The following is a 25,198-nucleotide window of genomic DNA, read 5'->3' on the forward strand; positions in this document are numbered from 1 at the left end:
CTTAAAAGCAACTGAGGCCAATAGGAAAAGGGGACCAGGAACTAGAGAAAAGGGTAGATTAAAAAGAATTAACCTAGTAGGTAACACACACGCACAGGAAATTAATGTGAGTCAACTCCCTGTATAGCTATCCTTATCTCAACTAGCAAAAACCCTTGTTCCTTCCTATTATGGCTTATACTCTGTCTACAACAAAATTAGAAATAAGGGCAAAATAGTTTCTGCTGGGTATTGAGGGGGTAGGGGGAAGAGGGAGGGGGCGGAGTGGGTGGTAAGGGAGGGGGTGGGAGCAGGGGGGAGAAATGACCCAAGCCTTGTATGCACATATGAATAATAAAATAAAAAAGAAAGTAAATTAAAAAAATAGCATTTTAATAAACATCAGTACTATTTAGAACATGCACATGGTTAAACACATGGTTTATCTGAAAGCTAAAAACAGTTCTTTTCTCTGTTGAGTAGACCTTTCTTTGCAAGTCTTCAAAAACAAAATAGGTTCTCACTTGTCTCACATGTTTGGGTGTGGACTTACTAGGGAGAGAAAGTGGGAATGATTTCTAGTGAGTTCTAATATCTAAAAAAAAAACTCCCCAAAAAATCAATGATCCAATAAAGAAATGGGCAAATAAACTGAATAGAATTTTTTCAAAGGAAGAAGTCCAAATGCCAAAAAACACATGAAGAAATGATTAATATCCCTGGCCATAAAGGAAATGCAAATCAAAACCATGTTAAGATTGTACTTCACTCTTGTTTGTGTTCTATTATCAAGAACACAAACAGAGAGGGCTGGCAGAGTGGCTCAAGTGGTAGAACACCTGCCTAGCAAGCATGAGGCTCTGAGTTCAAACCCCAGTGCTGCCAAAAAGAAAGAAAAGAAAAAGAAAAAAAAGAACACAAAAAACAACAAATGTTGGTGGGAATATAAACTAGTATAACCACTATTAAAGCTCCTCAAAAAACTAAAAATAGAACTGCCATATAATTCAGCAATACCATCCCTAGGGATATACCTGAAGAAATATAAGTCAGGTTACAATAAAGGCACCTGCATACCCATGTTCACTGCAGCATTATTCACAATAGCCAAGCTATGGAAACAGTCAAGATGCCCCAATACTGATGAATGAATTAAGAAAATGAGGCATTTATATACAATGGAATAGAATGAAATTCTACAGGTAAATGGATGGAACTGGAGAACATCATAAGTGAAATTAGCCAGGTTCAGAAGGCCAAAGGTCGTATGTTTTCTCTCATATGTAGAATATCTACCTAATACAAATATAAGCAATATTACGAAAAACAGGTCATGCTAAGGGGAGGTCACCTATGATTGATGTACTTCCTATACAAGAATGAATATAGAATTTTTAAACCTGTTGAAATCATCATAAGAAGGGGACTATGATAGAAGGGAGAAAAATAGAGGAGATGAACCAATTTGGAGGGAGGGAGAATAAAGGAGATTGATGCAGTGGGTAAATTCAACTATGATATATTGTAAGAACTTCTGTAAATGTCACAATGTACCGCCAGCACAACAACAATAATAATAAAAACAACAACCAGAACAAAATGGACTAGAGCTATGGCTCAAGTGGTAGAGTGTTGTTTTGCAAGTACAAAGCCCTGAGTTCAAACCCCAGCACCACAAAAAAACCCGTACATATTAGCATAAGGGGAAATCCATATTTATTCACACACTCACTATATCATGGTAGACAAATTATCTTCCAGAAGCCTATAATCCTGTTTTTGGAGACAGAGACACATAAAAGAGTTAAGTATCAGTACAAGGGGGCCTGAGGTTACTTGCCAAAATGAGTAAGCAGGTAAGGTACAGGAATGCAGGGAATGGTCTAGAATAACTCAAACATTTTCAGAGCAAAGGAAGATTAGCCTCCCACTTGTCAATCAGGTGCAAGATTTTGGTGTCTTAAGTTTGGTGTGGTGTGTTTCTCTGTGCTTAGATTATTCTAAATGACTATGAAATATTTGTCTTATTTATGACATCATAGGGTTTTCAGTTAAACTTCAGTTAGGGAACCAGTACACAGTGACTCAGAAGAAAGTTTATAGACACATGCTCAATCATCGAGCTCAGACAACTTTAAAGTATCAGATTTTAGGTCTATGCTGTAGGCACAGAAGATGCACAAACTTGGACCATTCTAAGTAAAATACAATTATGAAGTTCATTCCCATGAAAACATCTCTTGGGCCTATTTTCAAATGAGCTTTTTTTAATGGAGAGCTTCTAATTCATATATAAAGGATCTAAGTTAGCTCTCACCTAACCCAATTCCACACTTCAGTTTCAGTACCACCTCTATAGGATTGTCCACATTAAGGTTAGACACAGGTGGCACCCAGGGTGCAGCATACTTGAAGGAGCCCCAGAAAGAGTGCCTCCATTTATACCTTGGGTGTCTCCCTGATCCTATCTGGAATCAGCATGTCAATGCAACTGGGGCCTTGCCTTGAACCTTGTTTGCTGAGACTGACAACTTGCCTAGTCTTTTGAGAACTTTTTCTTTATGGAACCAGACTCTTCTTGTATACTTACGGACTTTGATATAGATATGATCTAGTTCAAGTCCTGTAGCTCCCACTTGTTATTTAACTGCTCTGAATCCCATCTCCGTGGTCTGTGCTCGTTTGTACAGGATGACAATAGCATCTGCCTCTCTGGCTTTTAGAAACTATTACATGAGAGAATACGTATAAAGTAACTAGCACAAAGTAAGCATGGCATGCTGGTATTATTACCAGGAATAATTTATTAATGGGCTTCAAGAATATAAACACTTGGGCTGGGAGCATAGCTCAAGAGGTAGAGCACTCTGGCAAGGGTGAGGCCCTGGGTTCAATCTCCAGTACCAAAAAATAATAAAAAAAAAAATTTAAAATAAGTAAATGTAAATATATATAAAATATGTAAAACACTATATAAATGAATGTGTATGTATACATATACATTTATGTATTTATATAGTGTTGTATATATGTATACACACACACACACACACACACATATGTATGATACCTTCTTGGTATTGGCTAAAGGTGAAAGGGAATAATCTCAAAGCTGGATTATAAGGATTCAGGGTAACCAAGAAGATGATCAGGAAGACCCTTAAGAGAAGGGTGGAATAATTCCTGGAGTAAGACATCAAAAACAGAAGCATTTCTCATCTGCCAGGGATGGTTTGAATTTAGTCTTACATGACTGGGGACATGGACAACAGGTTCACCATTTAGAGTATCATTAAAAAAAAAGAAAAAAAGAAAGAAACGAGAAAAGATTTCCAAAGTTTAACAAGCTTTGCCCCTTATCTTCAGAGAGGAACATCAGTATTCTACCTATCCAGAATAACTTCTGCTATGTAACTTATAAATACCTGCATGAGCAACTGAAGAATTTTATTCAGAATTTCTTCTATCTCTCATTTCTATTTCTTTAGTTGCATAATTCTATTTTCTTTCATTTTGTGCTCAATGAAAATATGAGGTCAAACTGAGGCCACTTTCCTCTGCGGGTTTCATTTACTTAAAGAAAAAGCATTAGGTCACTAGTCGCTAGTCTTTTGTCTATGATTATAAAATCTCAGTCTCCTTTTTCCTTTATATCCTTTTTTCTGAGTACCAACAGTAAGTTATCTACAGTCTTCAGTCCAGTCCTGTGTGCTATACAAGGAACAGGGATCAGAATGTATGTGTGGGGGCTGAGGATATAGCTCAGTGGTTTAGTGTTTGCCTTGCTTGCATGAGGCCCTGAGTTCAATACCCAGTACCACAAAAAAAAAAAAAAAAAGTATGTGTGGGACTACTCACTTAGCTTTAGAGATGAATTTGTAAGTGTCATTCCAGTAAGCCAGGAGATCTGTTGCCTCTTCGTCATATACCCGGATGTTATGATACTCAAAGACTCCTGGGAAGAAGTTATCTATCTCTCGAGTAACATTCAAGATATACCGCACCCTGTGAGGAAATCAAGGGAGAATATGTGTTCTGCTATTCAGGATGAATACAATCCCAACACTGTATCTGCTATATCCAACATACAAATTCCATTTTTAGTTTATGTATAGTTATATAATCTTGTCTTTGATAGACTTTTGAAAACAGGACTCTTGTTTTCTCCAAAGACTCAATCTGAGACCCATAACCTAGTGATTTCTCTGTCACTAAAATTACCAACAATATAATTTTTCTTTAGAAGTTACTTGTATAAAACTAGACTATTTATGTGTACCCCAACGAAAAAAAGAAAACAAAGGAAATTTTTCTTTCTATTTTTCTAAATGCTAAATGGTTAGGATTTGCTCTGTTATATTCTCTGCAAACCACATGAAAGGCAAATGAGGCCAGGGCTAAATGGGTCAGGGGAAAGCTGGACTTGAAACTCCTTCAACTCTGGCTGCATTTCTGGCTACTATAGCCGAGAGTGTCTGAGGGGTTTTCCATAATGAGATGCTTGCAGAAAAGGGTTTCTCTATCAAACATTTCTTCTAATATATCTAAATGCAGCACCTCAATAAATTTTTTGGTTTAACTTATTAAAGGTTATCTTTTTTCAATGCTATGTAGACTTAGACATCACTAAAGTTTACTGTAACATAAAACATAGTTCACTTGCTTCTCTCTGCAGAAGCAGCTTCCTTCTTACAAAGTAATGTGGGATTCTTCATAAACTCAATTTCTGAAGTCAATGATGAGACTAGAGAAGAGAGAATCAGAGCTCACCAACTCTGAGATCAAGATTAAGAGGCTAGCTGGGTGCTGGTAGCTCGTGCCTGTAATCCTAGCTACTCTGGAGGTAGAGATTGGGAAGATCTTAGTTAGCCAGGGCAAAAAAGCTCCAGAGACCCCATCTTGGCAGAAAAAGCTGGGTTACCAGGTACATGCCTGTCATCCCAGCTATGGTGGGAAGCATAAATAGGAGGATAGCAGTCCAGACCAGCTGGGCAAAAAGTGAGACCCTACCTTAAAAATAACTAGAGCAAAACGGGCTGGAGGTGTGGCTCAAGAGGTAGAATGCCTGCCTAGCAAACAGAAGGCTCTGAGCTCAAACAGCAGTATTGCTGCCCCCCGCCCCCCACAAAAAAACCCTGAATGGCCAATTTTTTTCCTGGGACATGAATTCTGAATCCGTTTTAAATTAATATCAAAGCTCACTAATTGAAAGGATTTTTGTAATTTAAAAAGCAAGTACATGTTAGAAATGTAAAATGGTGCAAATGCTGTGGAAAATAGCAAGTTCTCAAAAGGTTAAACACAGTTACCACATGACCCAACAATTTCTTTCCTAAGTGTAAGCCTGAAAGAAAAGAAAACCTAAGTCCACCCCACAACATGCATATAAATGGTCACACCAGCATTATTTGTGATAGTCAAAAAGTAGCTATTTGTCAGCTAATGGACATTTTTGGTTTGAAGAGATTGGGGAGAATAAAAGAAATGGAAGTGACCACTAATGGGAACATGCTTTCTTTTTGGGCTGAAAAAATGTTCTGAATTGATTGTGGAAATATTTGCACAACTGTAACATTTACTAAAACCAACTGAACTGAACATCTTAAGTGAGTGAATTATATGGTATGTGAGTTCCATTTCAATAACTTTTAGAAAAAAGGCAAGCACATTTATTTTATTTAATATAAAAACGAACAACCTCCCACCTCTAATCCCATAGTTCAGTAATGAATTACAGCACTGTCCCTCTAGAAGCAGGACAGGTCTTCCCAATCCTTTTCATTATAGAACTGTAAGCAGCCACTGCCAATTGGTACTGGTACTCCTTGAATTTCTTCGCCATATCAGCAGTAAGTGACTCTATATGGAGCAGCACTTGCAGTGAGATTCTAAAGTCAAGAGACTGGGTAGAAATGGCCTTATTGTCAAAATTATGCTTGAAAATTTTGTAAATCATCCACAAGGTGCATGATTTTGTAAATCATGCACAAGGTTTTGTGTATAAGCCCATGAACTATAATTCTTCATATACTAAGTTTAAGAACCACTGAATTTAAGAAACAAGGTAGATGTATGTGCAACCAGCCATTCTATTTTTTTGGTGGTGGAGGGGTTTGAGACAAGGCCCAGGCTGACCTTAAACTTATATATAAACATATTTATATAGATGCTCTTTTTTTAATGAAGTATATGATAATGGGTTTTATGTTCTAAAGTCAGAGTATATGCATGTATGATGTGATTATAATGAATTTGGCAAGCACTGCTACACCACCAAATCTCAGATTTCATATTAAACATAACTAGGTTTCCCAGAATGATGGAAGTTTTAAAGCTTGACAACTTCTGAAGCTGTCAAAAACTCTGCCCAATCCCCAAAGAAATCTTAAGCTGACCACTGTATATAAAACAGATTTAATGTTGTTATTAAGGGTGAATTAGGGATCCTTACCCTTAAGGATTCTAAGCAGTAAACAATATATTGAGCCTTACCCTTCCAGGCAAACAGGGCAAAAGGGAAACACAAGATTAGAAGCCAAGTTTTGAATTTCCAGAGCAGTTTGCTAATTGATTTTCTCTCTTTATCTGTCATTAGACAAATCATAGTTATTACATATATGTAAGTTTCCCTACCATCCATTTACATTTACTGAATACCATCTTGGCATAAAACTCTGAGCTAGGTAGATATAAATTCCTAACACCAAGACACAGTCTCTGACTTTAGAGTCAATCCTTACTAATTTAAAATTTCCAGTTTCTACTGTCTTCAAATCTTAAGCTAAGCAACCAGTTTTCCTCTCTGGATTTTTTTTTTTGGTGAAACTGTGGTTTGAACTCAGGGCCTCAAGCTTGCTAGGCAGGTGCTCTACCATTTCAGCCATTCCACCAGCCCTTCTCTCTGGAATTCTTTGAATAAGTTCAGTTCTAAGTTCATTTCAACAATTATAAAAAACCATTCTGGGAGAGGCAAAAGGGGGGGAAAGCAGTATGTATATAACAATGGTAAAGATAACCAGAGGCTGCCTTGTTGCAGAGAAAACAAATAGGCAGTCATCACAATCTTTGGGTCCCAGGTTGTCTTATTTCTGTCCATAATGAAGTTAGCATGGCAAATCTCAGACATGACTCATTCATATTCTCTCTCTCACCCCCTCTCCCCTTTCCTTCTCCTTTTCTTCCTCTATTTCTCTCTCTCCCTCCCTCCCTCTGAAGGATTAGGAATCTAATCCAGCCATGGCCCTGCACACGCTAGGCAAGTACTCTGCCACTGAACCACATCTCCAGCTCAATTTTTTCTTCTCAATGGAATGATCTGATAACCTCAAGTGAAGTTCAATGAGAAATTTAACAGACATTAATTAAGTAGTAAAAAGGAAAAAATGACAACTTTTTGCTTAATAAATGTTCATTACAGTGTCAATTGCTACAATCAAACTTAACAGCCATGCTGCTTAGGGACAACTTTCTTTCCTTTTTTTTTTTGTGGCATTGGGGTTCAAACTCAGGGCCTTGAGCTTGCTAGGCAGATGCTCTAGCACTTGAGCAACTCCCCCAGTTGTCCTTTTTTGCTTTAGTTATTTTCTAGGTATGGTCTTGCAGTTTTGCTTGGAACCAGCCTCAGAATATGATCTTTCTACCTATGCCCTCTCAAGTAGCTGGGATGACAGGTGCATGCCACTACACTCAGCTTATTGTTTGAGATGGGGTCTCAAACTTTTTTGCCCAACTGGTCTCAAACTGTGGTCTGCCTGATCTCTGCTCCTGGGTAGCTGTGATCACAGACATGAGCCACTGCACCAAGGCAATTTTCTTAATATAAGATATGTTTTCTTGTTCAGTTTCAGAAGCTTGCCCATTTTGTATTCATAACCTACTTAGTCTTCAAATGGCTCAAAAAGGAAAAGGATAAAAGGACAAGAACTTAAGTCTGTGGCTCGCTAGCACCTAGCACTGTGCTTGATCCACAGACAACACTCAAGAAATGTTGACGGGACAGTTCTGTGAACCCCAGATATGCACTTCTATGTATTCTTTTTTTTTTTTTTGGTGCTACTGGAGTGTGAACTCAGGAGCTCACACTTGCTACACAGGTGCTCTCCCAATTGAGTCACTCCGCCAGCCCTATGCTTGATTTTAAAGCGCACCAAAGATATGCACATTTGTTTTTAAAAGGCCTTCTATTAAAACAGCTGATCTTTCTTGGGAGGTGGGAAGATGAAAAAGTTGGGAGAAGAGTTGTTTTAATTTTCATTTAATTATACCTGACTAGAATCAATTGGCAGCAATTCTAAAGATTGAAGTACTCATTGATACCTCTTTCATGGGAAAACAAAGATTAAACAGGGACTTCTGTCACATGCTCTGTGTCAGCAATTGCTCTGTGTGCTTACCCTCGGTTCTGTAGATCCTCTAAGTTGGAGGCATTCCATTCAGAGCCCTATGGAGCCAAAAAAAAAAAAAAAAGAAAAAAAGATAGGGAGTATTAGCATATTAACCAAATACAATACTTGAAAAAGCATATTATGGGGAAAGAAGCAGAGCTTCTAAAAAACAGGGCCAATGACATCTACTCAGTACCTTCTAAGTGCCAGGCCCTTTATAGTTACCACACTTAGTTTTCATGAATGATAAAGTAAATAAAGTTACTTCCATCTTCATTGTTTTACAGATAAGAAAACTGATCCTCATAAAATTCAAGTCATTTTTGCTCAAGATCACAGATCATAAGTTTTTTGATCATCATTCACTCTAAGATGTCTTATGCTATGCTTACTCGTAGTAATGATTTTTAATTTTTTTTCTCAGCAGCAGGTATCACAATTTGTATTTATTTATTTACATACTTCTTTTTAATCATCTCATCTATAAGCTCTTCAATGGCAGAAACCAGTTCTTTTATTCCCTTTAGAAATTTGTATATCTTGCATAGTGTCTGCTAACTAGCAGGGGCTCAATAAACATTCATTGAAAGAACAAAGCAGCATTATTATGAATTAAAGCCAGATGGGATTCCAACACCTACATTTTCTAGTGTATTATATTGTATCTAAGGAACTGGGGGACAGAATGTGTGTGTGACCAAAGAGAGTGAAACAGCAGCTTCTGTCAAATAAAGGAGGGAAACATGACATGTAAAATTTCAAGACAGGGATAAATGGCAAACAGATTATCTGAAGACACATTAATTGTTAATATTTTTCCACATTCCTTTTCTTTCAATGTATAATCATACTCCCCCCAGCTGTTTGAAAGCAACTTGAAGATTATGACACAATACTTGAACATGTATCATCTAAGAATGTTTTCTTACATAATACTATTATCACACCCAAGAAATAATCTAACACATACTATCTATAATTGAATTTCCATAATTGTACCCAATATTTCCTTTATAGTCACTCAGTCAAGGCATGTGGTTGCCTTGACTCTATTCTCTTTCTCCTCTAACATAGAACAGTCCATACCTACTCTTGCCCCTGCCTTTTTTTTGGTATTTCATGATACTGACATTTTTGTAGATTCCAGGTCTTGGAGAACTACCTATAATCTGGATTTGTCAGATTATTTCCTAATGTTAGATTCAGGTCAAACAGTTTTGGCAAGATTATTACATTGTATACTTCCTATTGCATCAAACTGCAAAGTACATAAGATCAGTTTGTCCCATTACTTGTCACAGTGATTTTGATCTCTTTGCACCTGCCACATTTCTGGACTGTAAAGGTTTCTTTACAATCAATTAGTAATCTATGAGTATTAGTTATCTTTGAATATACTATTTTGCAGTAACTTTTACTCTTTGGTCTGAGTATCAATTGATGTTGCCTAAATAATTTATTAGAGGTTACAAAATGTTGACCCCTGTGCGTGTTAGCGGGCATTTGTCTCTAAAAGAGCTTCATCTAACCATTCCTTCCACCTGTTTCTTTTCTTTTTTTTCTTTTTTTTTTTTTTTTTGTGAGTGTCACTATGGACTGGACTCTAGAATTCTTTTTGTAATTAGTATATTATAACCCATTCCCATCATTAATTATTTTGGTGCTCAAATTGTCCTGAATTTTCAGGCCAGTAGAAATTTCATCAAGATAGTTTCTTCAGATATAACTAGTCTTCAAGTACTTCCTTGTAATTTAGCATAAAAAGTTATTCTAGACTGACTTTGAGAGTGGTATCATCATTTTCTCAAAGAATCCTGGCTTCCTTTAGTGAAGAATGCTATTTTGTAATTAAGATATGGGTATTAAATCTGGGTGTGGGTGGCTCACGCCTGTAATCCTACTTACTCTGGAGGCAGAGATCAAGAGGATCTCAGTTTGAAGCCAGCCAGGCAAATAGTTCCTGAGACCCTATCTCAAAACACACACACACACACACAAAACAAACCCAAAATAACAAACAAACAAACAAAAAAAAAACCCTTTACAAAAAAGGGCTGGTTGAGTGGCTCAAGGTGTAGGCCTGAGTTCAAACCCCAGTACTGGAAAAAAAAAAGATATGGGTATTAATTAGGTATGCTTATAAAAGTTTTCTGTAAACAAAGCTGGGAAATATTTCTAAAAAATATTGAATTTATATTGGTACCTCCAATTCACATTCAACACCACAGGTTCTTTCTCACCTTCTTGACCTCTGCCCATCATTTGTATCTCCCTAATCCACTTCAAGAACCCTAGTTCTCAATAACTCATTTGCTCTTACTTATAAGATAGATTTGGCATTTATATCAACTCCACAACCAATAACAAACTCTGGCTAATGTTACTAATAATCTCCTCTATCTAATCAAAGGTCACCTCTATGTCCTTATTTCAGTAGTATACTGAGCACCTCTCTGATATAATTCACCACTCTTCTCCTTCTGGAATTAGAGCAGACCATATAAATTCCTACTGTAAGGCCTAGCACAAGGAAGAGGATCAACAAATGATTGTTCAATCAGTGATGAAATAAACAATAAAGCACCTTGAAAACTGCCAAGAGTTATATAAACACTAACATCATATTACAAGTGACCTGTTATCTGACTGTTGAACTAGGATCTATCAAGGACAATGTGCTGAAGTCCTGTTTAAGAAAAGGTAAGTAAAAAAGATGAGGACTTGGCTGACTTGTTTTAAAAAATTCTGGAAGGTTCTGAGGGCTCTGTGCTTAACCTTAGAAAACTAGTTCCAACACCAAAGGACTTTGAGACAGACATCAAACAACAAGGGTTGAATAGTTAAGTTGGAGCCAGGGAAATGTGACCACTTCACTTGTTAATTTATAAATCTTAATCTTCTGCAGAACTTTGTCAAGTTAGAAATAACCCTTATATCATGGGAAACGTCTATACTTTTTAGTCTACCTGTCCAGGGAGAATTCAATCTGACAGTCTAAAGTGACCCCTATCCAGAGGCAAAGTACTGATTCAGTGAAGCCCATAAAAAGTGACTTGGGCTGTGGTTAGAGGTGCTTCAGATTCAATCTGAACTAGAGTCAACTTGGTGTAATGACTTTCCTATTAGCCCCCTTGGGCTTTTTTGTTTGTTTGTTTTTAATCCTAGGCATTTCAGGTTTACAATGACATAATTCTATAGGGGTTTCTACTATATTGTATATAATTATGCAAAACAGTCTAATCTTATTGAGGCATAAAATGAAATATTAAGACTTACATATTTTAAAGTTCATTTTCATCTTTCACTCTGGTTTTCCCCAATACTGTACACTGGCCCAAAGACCCAAGAAATTGATTTCTTTTCAAATGTTATCCTTAGCAAATAGCCTTGCTGCGGTTCAACTCTTCCAGTCAAAATAAGGGTACAAATAAGGATTGTACTGGGGGTTCTTGGATAAGTACAACTTGTCATCATCTCCAAGGACTGGTATCCACGTCCATGTCTTTATCATACAACAGTGATAGCCTCAATGTTGTAAGTCACATTACTGTGGTAACCAGGCATAGCTTTCTATTAACTTTTCCTTCTAAGAGAAGCTTATGCCATACATCTACAGGGACAAAAATCATGAATACTATAACAAATAACCCACTTGATTACTGTCTCATTTCTATTCTCACACTCTCCATTTCTTTGCACCTATACAGCTCTGTAACCAGCTTGAGGCTAAATTTTGGAAAAGGAAACACTCTTTTAAAAGGATTTGTAGTATCAAATCTTGAAAAAAGATAATTAGCAGTAAAAATTCTGCTACTTCTTAAATTCATGAGCAAAACTACTCTTTGTGTGTCTAATGCAAAAGTTGTCTTCTTTTTCTGCAAAGGGCCTCTGTTCACATCTAGCTTTTTCTCAGCCAAATCGGAAAGCCTCCAGGAAAGCTGTTGATATTGAAGTTTGGTTGGGCAAAGGTTTCCGGCTCAGAGAAGCAGTATACTTGTATATACTTGTAAGGGCATGGAAGAAACTTTATTTTCTAGTAACACCCTGGTTTCCCACCAATCCTTCTCTTTGTAGATTTTCTTTAAATGATCTTCTATACACTCCCTCTCATACCAGCTGGATACCTTTCCAAATAAACAGATCACTGTACACTGCAGAGCTGAGCATTCTTCCAAAGAGAGGAAGAAATCCTGTTACCTCCCTTCACACAATCTGGCTGAGCTCCAGGCATGGCAACTATGCACAAGATGAGATGACTTTGCAGAAAATTAACACCACCACTTGCTGCTCTTTTTCCATGTCAACTGCTGGGAAAGACAGCAGTGTACAGACTGACTGGAGAAGACAAAAAGGTTTGGATAGGATATGGTAGTACAAACAAAGAGAGGAAGCCACTAAAGAACAAATATAATAAAATGTGTAGGCACCCTGTTCATGCACTCATTTTGTTGGATAGGAGTTCAGGATTCTCCTGTTTAGAAATTTTTTTTCTCAAATAAGAACTATATTCACTATGGAAAGAAAATGTCTACTCTCTAGAAAACAGAATTATATGTGAAGTCAAGGAGATTTTTTTCCTTTGTTCAAAAATATGTACACATATATGTACTTAAAAAGTGAAAGCTCTGTATGATACTCTAATGGTGAATACATGTAAATTTGTTCAAACTCATACAATGTACAAACACCAAGAGTGAACCTTAATGTAAATGACTGACTTTGGTTGATAATGATGTGCTGAGCGTAAGTTCAAAAGTGTAGAAAACGTACCTCTCTGTTACACGTATGCCACAGCTATACGTGCATGTGTGGGGGCAAAAGATACATGGAAAATCTCTCTATCATCTGCCTAATTTTTTTTCATCTGTCTTAATTTTGCTGTAAACCTAATAAAACTACTCGAAAAAAATAATAAAGTCCATGTACCATAAGTATGTATAAATAAATAAATGAATAAACAAACAAATAAGTAAAATAAATGATTGGAAGGCAATAACAACAGGTAATAATGATTACCTGTTTTGGTGATGATTAAATATGATTCATTATCTTCTAAAATTTAAAAAATTTCTATTAATGAACATAAATTATTTTTGTTCTTTTTCTTCTTTGTTTTTTTTGGTGGGACCGTAGTTTGAATTCAGGGAATTCACACTTGCAAAGCAGGTACTTTACCTGAGCCATACCTCCAGTCCATTTTGCTCAGGTTATTTTGGAGATGGGTCTCAAACTATTTGCCTGGGCTGCCTCCAATCATGATTCTCCCGATCTCAGCCTCTCAAGTAGCTAAGATTACAGGTGTGAGCCACCAGTGCCCAGCAATACCCCACCCCCAAGTACTGGGGTTTTTGAACCAGAGCCTTATGTTTGGTAGGCAAACACTCCACCACTTGAGCCACATCCCCAGTCCAAATTATTTTTATAATAATAAAAAAAACTCAAGAAAAAAGAATCAGGATATCATAAGATAAATCTACTGATACAAATACTCAAATGCATTTGCAGTTGATTAGGGAAATATAATTCAGGGGGAAATAAATTATTCTTTCTGCTAATAGTACTATTATACCCTAAAATACACCATTTGAGAACGGGGTAAGGAGGGCATATGGAAGCAGAGACATAAGGAAGTATGTCCAATAAAGTAGGCCAACTAGTCAGAAACTGGCTGTATTTGATACTCATCTTTTATTTCTTGGTGGTAGTGGAATCTGAACTCATGCCCTCACATTTGCAAGGCAGGTGCTCTATCACTTAAGCCATGTCCCCAACCCTTTTTACTTTGGTTATTTTTGAGAGAGGGTGTCACTTTATACTTGGGCCTGTCTGGACTACAATACTTCTGTTTACACTTCCTGGGATGGCAGATGTATGCCACAATGCCTAGCTTTCATTGGTTGAAATGGGGATATCACTAAATTTTTTGTTCAGGCTGGTCTTGAAGCATGAGCCTTCTGATCTCCACATCCCAAGTAGCTACGGATTACAGACTCTTTTTGCTGAGGATCATACCCAAGCCTTGGCTTTGCAAGGCAAACTCCACATCCTTTTAGGTGCTAAAATCCAAGCTTAAGCCTGAGGATGTAGCTCAGTGGTAGAGCTCTGGCCTAGCATGTGCAAGGCTCTGGGTTTGATTCCCAGCACTGAAGAAAAAAAAAAAACCCACACTCCATGGTAAATGGTTCCAAGTTTGCAACTTTGGTCATTTTCTAGTATGAGTTCTTTTTTACTATAGATATTTGCCCTTAATAAAACGTAGCCAGGTTTTATGACAGGGCCTATTTGAATGAGTGGCTCCTAAGTCACATATAAGAGACTTTAATAGATAACACAAAGATTCTAACAATGTAAGAGCAGGATATCTTTGAGACTTCATGGAAGTACACATAAAAGACAACAAAGCTAGGTGCTTTATCCATGGAAAGGCCAATATAATCTATATCCAGAAATGGCAACACACATTGGCCAAACTAAAGTACTGGAAAAGAAGTTCCCCTGCTAGCTCACAGCTTTTCATGAGTAATTTCATAGCTATGATCCACTAATGAATCACTGTAGAGACACACATACTCTAGAATGTCAACAGATTAACTCAGGGCACAAGCTTTCAATGGCATAAAGCCTGATTGGCTGGTGAAATAAACTCCTGAGTGTTCAGGGTAAGGTGATCCAGTTTAGTCAGTTCTTGTGCATTTATTTCTCTTTTCTCTTGTTTCTCAGCTTCTAATCATTTCACAGTTCACAAATGTCCTCACTGGAGAAAGGAAGTGAATTTCAAACCGATTTAGTTCCTTGTTAACATTTTTGGTCAAAATGTGTGGGAAGTGGAAACAAAAATGAGGTTTTAACATTCTTCATTGGCTTTAATTATCCTTGTATTAACTTTGTTTCCACTACCATGCACAGATGAAAAGTAGGACTCTTTAACATTTTAGAATGGAATCGGACCTTAGGATATTAGAGATTTTCCTAATCCATCTGTCAGGGAAGTGTCCTTGGGCTAATTATAGGTTACTGAATGTTTGAGAACCATGAACAACAAGTTTTAGTCACTGACTTCTTTGTAATCATTCAAAGTATTTGAGAGACTTAAAATGTAGTTACAAGATTTTACATGTTTTAGAAGTCTAGGCTTAAAAAAGAAAAAAGAAAAGCAAAGACAAAAGTCTAGGCCTAGGGATGTAGCTCAGTGGTAGAACATGTGCTTAGCATGTGCAAGGCCTTGTGTTCAATCCTCAACACCATAAAAAACAAACCAATAGCCTCTCAGTTATAAGTAGTTCTTACTTACTCAAATATATATCACACCTTAGACACATTTGACAGACTTGAAAGGAGGATTTTAAAAATCATCCTATTTAGATACACTGCATGAAACTGCAACAGACTGATATTTTTGACTTTGAAGATTATAGAAAGCAAGTGAAATATTTAGTAACCAAGGGGAAAGAAAAATTTGCTAATTTCCTTGGTATAAATATTCCCATCATAGTCAATTTTAATATACCAGCTTGCTGTTACTGAATGAGGAATTGGGAAGAGATGAGCAATAGTACATCATTATATAACATTTCTACCATACAATATGTGTAACTAACCTTAAGAACACAAATAATATTAAAATGTAGTAAAATGATTAGCAAGTAATGGGGTTTGAGTACTTATTACCTTTGTTTTTAATGTAAATTACATCCTATTTAAATATAATAAAATTTAACAATTATCTCCAACTCCCAAATCCATACAGAGTAGTGTCAACATAACACGTAAACTGGCTCTAAAACTTACCAGGAACACATGCTCAAATATCTGTGTAGGACTATCCATCTGACCAAGGATCACTATCATCTCATTATCTATAAATTCCTTGAATTCCCGCAAATTGCATACCATCTGCATTTCCAACTCTGTTCGAATCTGAAAAAAAAGATGGCATATTGTTCTAATCTCTGTGAAGTCCCTCTATACTTTCAACCACGTACCATTTCTAGCCCAAGTGTTCCCACTCCTAGCCTTGGAACAATGAGAAGTCAAGGTCTTTACCTCTTTGGAAGTGATGTTCTCCAAATCCTTCTGCATCATAATCTCCCTTAATTTGGTTTTAATTAGCCTTTCTGTTCGCTCACGTTCAGTTGGTCTGAGAAAAGAGAAGTGGTGATTTTTCTTAAGCAGAAAACTTACTAAGTAAATGAATGTAACATTTGATTATTTCCAAACTGGCAAGCGTTGCCTGTATTATCTTCAATTTTATATTGCAGAGGTATGGCAAATAAAAAATATAATAGAAATTGTATTTTAAAAAAGTTTATTTTCAGAATGTATACATGTAGTAATTGTTACTTGAAGAGGTTATTGTTGTGGTTCTAGAAAATGAAGAGGGAAGAGTGGTCCTGTCTCCTTCAATAAGGCAAATTCTCTCCCAAAATAGGGTGAAGGGATCAACTACCTAGGGTACTTCCATCCAAAATGTTTTCCTTTACAGTGACAACTTTCAGAATACATCTGAAGTTTTTTTTTTTTTTTTTTGTGTTACTGGGGTTTGAACTCAGGGCCTCATGCTTGCTAGGCAGGTGCTCTACCACTTGAGCCACTCTGCCAGTCCTTATTTTGTGGTGGGTTTTTTGAGATAGGGTCTGGCAAACTATTTGCCCTAATTGGCTCTGAACTGCAATTCTCCTGATCGGATCTCTGACTCCTGAGTCCATAGGATTACAGGTGTGAGCCACTGGCACCTGGTACTGATATCTGAACTCAGGGCCTCATGCTTGCTAGGTGGGTGTTCTACTACTTGAGCCATGCCCCCCCCATCCCTTTTTGCTTTTAGCTATTTTTTGAATAGGGGTCTCCCGTTTTTGCCTGGGCCGGCCTAGACTGTGATTTTCCTATTTATGTCTCCTTTGTAGCTGGGATGACAGGTGTATACCACCATGCAGAGCTTATTTTTATTTTTTATTTTTGGTGGGACTGGGGTTTGGACTCAGGGCTTAACACTTCCAAAGAAGAGCTCTAACATTTGAGCCACATATCCAGTCAGTTTTGGAGATGGGGGTCTCACGAATTATTTGTCTAGGCTGACATCAAACTATGACCCTCCTGATTTCAGCTTCCCAAATAATTAGGATTAGAGGTGTGAGCCCTCTGTGCCTGGCTAGTGCCCAGCTTATTGGTTGAGATGGGGTCTCACTAACTTTTTGCCTGGGCTAGCCTTGAACTGTGATCCTCCTGATGTCCACCTCCAGAGTAGGTGGGATTACAGGGAGCTACCATACTATGTCTTTTTTTCCTTTATTATTATTACTATTATTATTTTGTGATGGTACTGAGTTTGAACTCTCAGGGCCTCGTGCTTGCTTGCTCGGCAGGTGCTCTTCCACTTGAGTCATGCTCCAGCCCTTTTTGCTCTAGTTATTTTTTGAATAGGGTCTTCACTTTCATGGCCAGGCCTGCCTAGATAGCCATCCTACTATTAAACACTTTCCTAGGAGCTGGGATGAGAGGCGCACACTATCACACCTAGCTTTGTATTGGTTGAGGTGTTAACTTTTGCCCAAGCTGGCCTTGAACCACATTCTGCTGGATCGCTGCCTCCCAAGGAGCTAGGATTACAGGCATGAAACATCACACCCAGTTTTCTGCTGAGACCCAGGGTTTGGCCATGTAGCCAGTCTGGCCTAGAACTTGTGATTCTCCTGCTTCAGCCTCCCAAGTGCTGGAATTACAGGTGTGTATCACCACACCTGGCTTATCTCTGAGAAATTTTTATCCTCATTTTGTGGATGAAAGAAACAAACATATTAAAAGACACACTAATGATCACACATTGGCAGGAAAATCAGAACACTCAGCCCAGCCTAACACTCTACCTACAGAATTGTGTTCTTTCTTTAGTTTTCTGACTCTCTTAAAAATAAATTCCCCTGAGAACTTTAATACGAAATCAAATTAGGTAGCTGACTCTACAATTACTAGAAGGTTCATGGTTCAATATAACTGGATGCTTCCCTCTAAGGTTTTATTTCATATTACACAGAATCTCAGTAAGACTGACAGCATTTTCTGGCTCTTTCCTTTGCTACCTACTCAAGAAAGATATCTGCTCTGCACTTCCTTATTTGGAGGTGGAAATGGACTAAGCCTTCAGGCATCCTGCCTGCCCTTGCTGCCCACAGCCTTATCGCTGACTGCAAAAATAGCTTTGGTAATCTCCAAAGATGGATGCTCTAACCCCTCAACCTTGGAGTGCCATACCACTTGGGCTCTTCTTAGCCTCTCACAAACCCTGCAGAATATAGCTAATATCTGTGCTATCTCCCTGTCAATCAGCAAAGGCACCCCTGTCTTGACTAGAAGTAAAATTCTTATCCAAGCTTCATTTTTTTCTAGACATAGCTAGCAGTAAGAAGTAAATGTATAATTTTAGTATTCCATTAAAAAGACATGTCAATAAAAATAAACTATGTGCATGCATGGATTAGATTTCCTAGTTTAGCAATCTTTTCCTCAATGTCTTCATCTGTTCTCTCTCTCTCTTTTTGATGGTACTGGGGTTTGAACTCAGGGCTTCACACTTGTTAGGCAGGCACTCTTTCACTTAAGCCACCACCAGTCTAAGAACTATTTGGGCTAGCCTCGAACTGTGATCCTCCTGATCTTTGCCTCCTGAGTAGGCTAGAATTACAGACATGAGCTACCTATGCCCAGCTTCTCCCAATCTCATACTTTGAGGAGAGTGGTTTGGGAGTAGGTTTAAATCCCCACCCAAGTTCCCTCTCTTTCCTAAGCCTTGGTTTCCTTTCCTATCAAGTAAGGGCAGTAATAATACCAGTCTTCTTACAAGGATTAAATGACATGCCACGTATGAGTGCCTGATATATCATTAGATGTGCATGGGGGCACCACACATGTATATTCTCTTTAATTTCAAATATAGATTGCTCACTGGAAAGCACTTAAATTCATTTTGGCATACATTCTCCTTGTATTTTTTAATAGGCTTTTCTTTCTAGTCAATTTGGGGAGGAAGAGGGGATAGAAAAACACGAACCTACTTTTTTCTCTTTGATTTCATTAGAAAAACATTTGGAAAATACACAAAAATACAAAGAAAATAAAAACAACTTTAAAAAAATCCCACTATTCAAAGATACTCGTTATTAATACTCTGGCCTATGGTTTCTAAGAATTCTTATTCCATGATCAGATATTTATTAAATACACTTTTAAAATGAGGTTACATTAAACATATTAAGAACTAATATTTATGAGCCTTTACTAGGTGCCAGGGACTACCTGTCCTATTTTATTTTTGCTTAGGAATGTAGACAGATTGTGAGTAATTTCTTTTCTTCTTTTCTGCCGTAGTTTCAAAATCTTCTCTAACAAAATCAGAAAAAAAAAACCAAACAAACCAAAAGAGTTTTTTTTTGTCTTCTATGAGTATGGCTTAGAATTTTTTTTTTTGGCTGTGTGCTAGTGGCTCATGCCTGTAATCCTGGCTACTAAGGGGGCTAAAAGGAGGTTTGAGGCCATCTCAGGCAAATAGTTTGTGAGACTCCATCTCCAAAATACCTAGAATAAAAAAAATGGACTGGAGGCATGGCTCAAACAGTAGAATACCTGTTTTGCAAGCATGAAGCCCAGAGTTCAAATCCCAGTCTCACAAAAGTAAACTGAACTCACAGCTTTACCTCTGCAAAGTAAGCACTCTACCACTTGAGCCACGCCCCCAGCCCTTTTCCGCTTTCGTTATTTTTCGGATAAGGTCTTGCACTTTTTGCCAGGGGCCAGCCTCAGATTGCAATCTTCCTACCCACACCTCCCGTGTAGCCACCACATAGGAATAGAATGTGTTTTTTGAGTTAAGAGGAAACATTCATTCCTTTGAAATTCATTAACTAGCTGTAAAGCATGAAATTATGAATAACATTTTCCATAAATTCGTATCTTTTTAGATACAGTTATAATGAGATCTTGAAAGGACTAGGGCTACTGAAAGGAGAACCTACTATTAATAACACTCTGGGAAAAAAAAATATATTCCAGTGCTTTTTTGACTGTTTCTTATACAAAGTTCTTAGAAATTTGACTTTTCTACTAAAAAGTACTTATTAGATTATCTAAATTAAGCCTTTTAAAAAAAATCACGGAGCATTTTGGCAAAACTTTAGGAATCTTAAGGCAAATCCTGTTTGTAAGGTCAAATAAGTAGCTACTCTTCTTTTTCAGCTGTAGAATACCTTTTAAGTGCAGAAAGATCAATTCAGAAAAAAATAAACATCCTGATTAATTTCCAAAGCAGGAACTAAGTGTAAAAAAATTTCCAAAATAATCAAAGAAGTCTCAACACATAGACCTAAAAAGGAAATAAGTATCAGCTCTACATTAGGCCTTTATCCAGCTTACAGTACACCAGGAGACTTAATGAAGTCTACCAACAAGCACTTAACAAGACAAAGGAGAGTGAAGTAAGACACTTGAAAGGTAAGATATTCTAAGAAATTTCTGAAGAGATATAAGTTTAAAATCAACTGAACACCCAAGGCATTCTTTTAAATTGACTGGAAACATTTTATTTTCTTATGTCCTACAAACATCTCTCTGAAAGCTTCTTGCCATTAATTTGCTTATCAAATGCTCCTTTCACAGATAATGTGAATACAAACTTAAGACCTATTCCTTTAAACTCAAATTTCAAATTAGTGAATTTTTTTTTTTTTTCAGTACTGGAGTTTAACTTTGCAAAGCAGGTGCTCTATCACTTGAGCCACACCTCCAGACTCCAATTAGTGAAATCTGAATGATGGATTTTATGGCATGGCAGTTCTTGATTATGAAGACTCCACTGAGCCTAGGAGTAAAATTTCTCATGCCTTTGTAAGCCACAGATTGGGTTCTTTATGTGTAGCAGAAGTGTGGTATAGATGGTGACTATTATCACTAGGTAGGATTAATTCCACAGAAGACATTAGGAAGGAAGGAATGTATTGCCTAGAGTAAAACAGAGAGGGCCTCATAATCCTCAGGAAGATGACTTACATGTCTGTGAAGAGAGCTGGAGAGTCTGGCCGATGGGACTGCACATCTTGCATAGCATTCCATTCATTGACTGAGGATTGATCTGAGTTGATATGGCTCTCATAATAACTCACCCAGGTGAGAAACAGGCTGCCTGGGTAGTAGTTATTTATTCTGGCCACTTCACAAGCCTTATGTAAGCTCTGTAGTGCAGACCTGAAAGATATGGTGAGAAATGAGCACTGTAGAAATGTGGGATACCAAAAGGCTAAAAACCCATGTATATCTCAAAATCTTCTAATGTTTAAATTCTATAGAATTTGGCCTCTGGAGAATCTTCTCCCTGGAATTCCAGATTCTCTGATCCTGATGATATCATATTATCTATCCATATTATCTACACATTTGCTGTAAGATACATCCTTAAAGCAGTGTTGGGGGAAGGAAAGAGAACTGACAACTCACCAGTGAAAAATAAGTCTAGGAACCTATGATGCTCATGATCCTATAGCTGGAATCAAGCTGTGACTGTACAATTCAGATTTGTTCTTGTTAGCACAGAACTGGGTAATAGCATATATTTTCTATCATTCTTAGAGGCCACACAAAGATCACATACATACATGTCCCTAAGCCATGAGGGCATATCCTTTTGTTTTGTTTTTGTGATACTGGGATTTGAACTCAAGGCCTCCTGTGTGCTTGCTAGGTAGATGCACTACCACTTGAGCCACACTCCAGCCCAAGATATATCCTTTAATGTCCAGGAAGTACTTATTGAATGATACTGATTATTCTTGCTGCCTTACTTTCCTACTCTCTCTGTCTCTCTCTCTCTCTCTTTTTTTTTTTTTGCAGTACTGGGGTTTGAACTCAGGGCCTACACCTTGAGCCACTTCACCAGCCCTTTTTTGTGAAGGTTTTTTTGGAGATAGGGTCTCGTGAACTCTGCCTGGGTTGGCTTCAAACCTCATTCCTTCTGATCTCTGCTTTTGCGTATCTAGGATTATAGGCATGAGCCACCTTCGCCTGGGTCTCCTACTCTGTTTAAGTCATTTATTCATATACATAAGTTATTTGCTAAGAACAGATCTGGTTATTCTGAGACCAATTAAAACTTCTGACACTGAACACAGGAACCCAAGAAGGGTAAATACAATTAAAAAGTATCTTTCAGTTATATACTTTCAAAAAGCTTAAGCCAGAAATGCTGAGAATTAAATTACACAAGAGAAAGAACCTTTCTACAAGTGTACTGGTGTGTCTCAAGTGCCTAAAGAAGGCCTACCTCATAGTTGGAACTCAACTAGAATCTGTCAAATGAAATGTCTTATTGGCTATTAATTAATTTCTTTCTCCTAAAGGAAATGGACAGTATAAGGGAATTCTGAGGCCAATACATTCAGTTATTTTTCCTTTTTTGGTGGTGCTAGATTTTGACCTCAGGGCCTTGTACTTGCTAGGGAGGTACTGCACCATTTAAGTCACACCTGTAGCTCATCTTGCTTTAGTTATGTTTCAAGTAGCCTTTCACATGCCTAGACCATGATCCTTCTATTAATACCTCCCATGTAGTTGGGATGACAGGTGCACCCCACCATGCCCAATTTTTTGTTGAGATGGCGGGGGTCTCACTAATTTTTTGACCAGACTGGCCTTGAACCTTAATCCTCTGAACTCTACCTCCCAAGTAGTTATGATTACAGATGTTAGCCACCATGCCTGGCCTTCATGTCTTTTTTTTTTTTGGTGGGACTGGGATTAGAACTCAAAGCAGGTGTTTGCAAAGCAGGAGCTCTACTGCTTGAGTCATACTCTAGTCTACTTTGCTCTCGTTATTTTGGAGATGGAATCTTGAGAACTATTTGCCTGGGCTGGCCTCGAACCTTGATTTTCCCAATCTTAGCCTCCTAAGTAGCTAGAATTAGTAGTGAGTGACTAGTGCTTAGCTACATCTTTTCCTTAAAAATAACTTTTTTTTTGGTGGTACTGGGGTTTGAACTCATGCTTGCTAGGCAGGCGCTCTACCACCTGAGCAATTCTGCCAGCCAAAAAGATCTTTATTTATTTATTTATTTTTCCTCACAACAAAAGTAATCCATGCTCACTTAAAAAAATTATGATTGCTGGGCACTGGTGATGCACGCCTGTAATTTTAGCTACTCAAAGGCAGAGATCAGAGAACTGTGGCTTGAGGCCAGCTCCAGGCAACTCAAAACCCTATCTTGAAAATACCCAACCCAAAAAAGGGCTGGTGGAATGGCTCAACATCAAGACTCCGAGTTCAAATCCCAGTACCACAAAAAAATTTTATGACTTTGGGGCTGGAGGTATGACTCAAGTGCCTAGTAAGCTTGAAGCCCTAAGTTTAAACCCTAGTACTACTAAAATAAAAACTAAATAAGTAAAGACTAATAAAAGAGAACAAAGTTTAAAAAAATTCATGACCTGGGGCTAGTGATATAGCCCAGGGGTAGACACTTGCCTATCATGCACTAGGCCCTGGGTTTGATTTCCAGAATGAATGAATGAATGACAGAAATCCTATTACCCAGAAATAGCCACTATTATGCACAGAACCACCATACCTTCATAACTTGCTCTTACTCTACATCCTGTCATTAATATAACCCCATGTCAATATTCTTTGACTAAATCATTTTTAATGGCTGTATATTATTTATTCAAGAACATAGATTACCATAATTTAACTGGTGCCTATTTTTTTGACATTTAAATTATTTTTCATTCTTTTGCTACTATTAGAACATTGACAAACATTCTTGTGGCTAAAATCTCTGCACACATCCATGATTATCTCAGAGCAAATTCTTCGTAAAATTACTAGGTTAAAGGGCTTGCAAAATGACGAGGCACATTGGAAAATCATTCTCCAGAAAGGTTGCTCTGGTTTATTTTTCTACCAACAGTTATACAATTATTCTTTAAATCCTTGTCAACACCGTATTATGTAGATTAAAAAATTTTTACCAATTTTTTTACCACTTTTATTAGGGAAACAGGTTTTTTTCCTTAAAAACAAAAATTGTATAATCTTTAAAAAAAAGTGCTATTACTCAAAATAAGCCAAATGCTCAAAGAATTTCAGTTTTATCACAAAGACTCAAAGGTAAGGGCCAGTTTAGTATAACATACAGGATAATCAATGTGTACTTTCTACATCTAGAAAACATATGCTTCAAGAGCATATGCCACAGAGTCTGCTGCAATTAACCTAAAATACACTCAAGATCTAGCTGACTCAGATACTTTGGCTGCATACTGAATTAGGAAGTAGGAGCCTACAGTATCTCCCTGTGAAGGAAGTCCGTGGTTTAAGTGCTGCTGTTGGTTTTCTTTCTTTTTTTTCTTTTTTTTGGTGGTACTGGGGTTTGAACTCAGGGCCTTGCACCCTGCGTGCATTCTATCACTTGAGCCATGCCCTCAGGTCCTAAATGCTGCTTTAATCTATACATTGTCTATTTTTTTCCTGTGATTTTTAATTCAACAACCCCCATCTTGTACACCAAAAAAGTTTCTTCTGCAATAAGCTAACAGAGCTAGGACTAGTCAGCCTACATTTGAATATCAACACTTGATCCAAGATTATTACTTGAGCTGCTGCCTTATTCTCCTCTCCAAAATATACCTGAAAGCACTGTCATTTGTGGTACTTACTGCTGCTTAGTTTTACTTGGTACTTGGGAATAGATAGGTAGTTGCCTTTAACTGAGTCTTAGTTAAAGGAGATCATTAAATCTTCCATGACAAATTCACCTGTAAAATAATTCCCTAAATCTAAAATTGGTCTAAGCATACTC

At 37.5% G+C, this 25,198-nt stretch overlaps 1 protein-coding gene across 8 annotated transcripts in view; it reads right to left on the minus strand.

Annotated features, from left to right (window-relative positions):
• The window catches only part of Ssh2 (slingshot protein phosphatase 2), a 272,549-nt gene that overhangs the window by 23,954 nt on the left and 223,397 nt on the right, over nt 1-25,198 (minus strand). For all 8 annotated transcript variants that reach the window (XR_012438703.1, XM_074046515.1, XM_074046516.1 and 5 more), the window contains 5 exons: nt 21,399-21,593; nt 16,407-16,500; nt 16,152-16,280; nt 8,373-8,419; nt 3,838-3,984 (listed from right to left, as the gene is read on the minus strand). Coding sequence is in view for 7 of the 8 variants with exons in the window: in XM_074046515.1 (XP_073902616.1) it covers nt 3,838-3,984; nt 8,373-8,419; nt 16,152-16,280; nt 16,407-16,500; nt 21,399-21,593 (612 nt within the window). In the remaining variant the exon portion in view is untranslated. The remainder of the gene's footprint in view (nt 1-3,837; nt 3,985-8,372; nt 8,420-16,151; nt 16,281-16,406; nt 16,501-21,398; nt 21,594-25,198) is intronic.

The sequence above is a fragment of the Castor canadensis genome, chromosome 11 (genome assembly GCF_047511655.1).
Source record: "Castor canadensis chromosome 11, mCasCan1.hap1v2, whole genome shotgun sequence".
NCBI classification, from domain to species: Eukaryota; Metazoa; Chordata; class Mammalia; order Rodentia; family Castoridae; genus Castor; species Castor canadensis.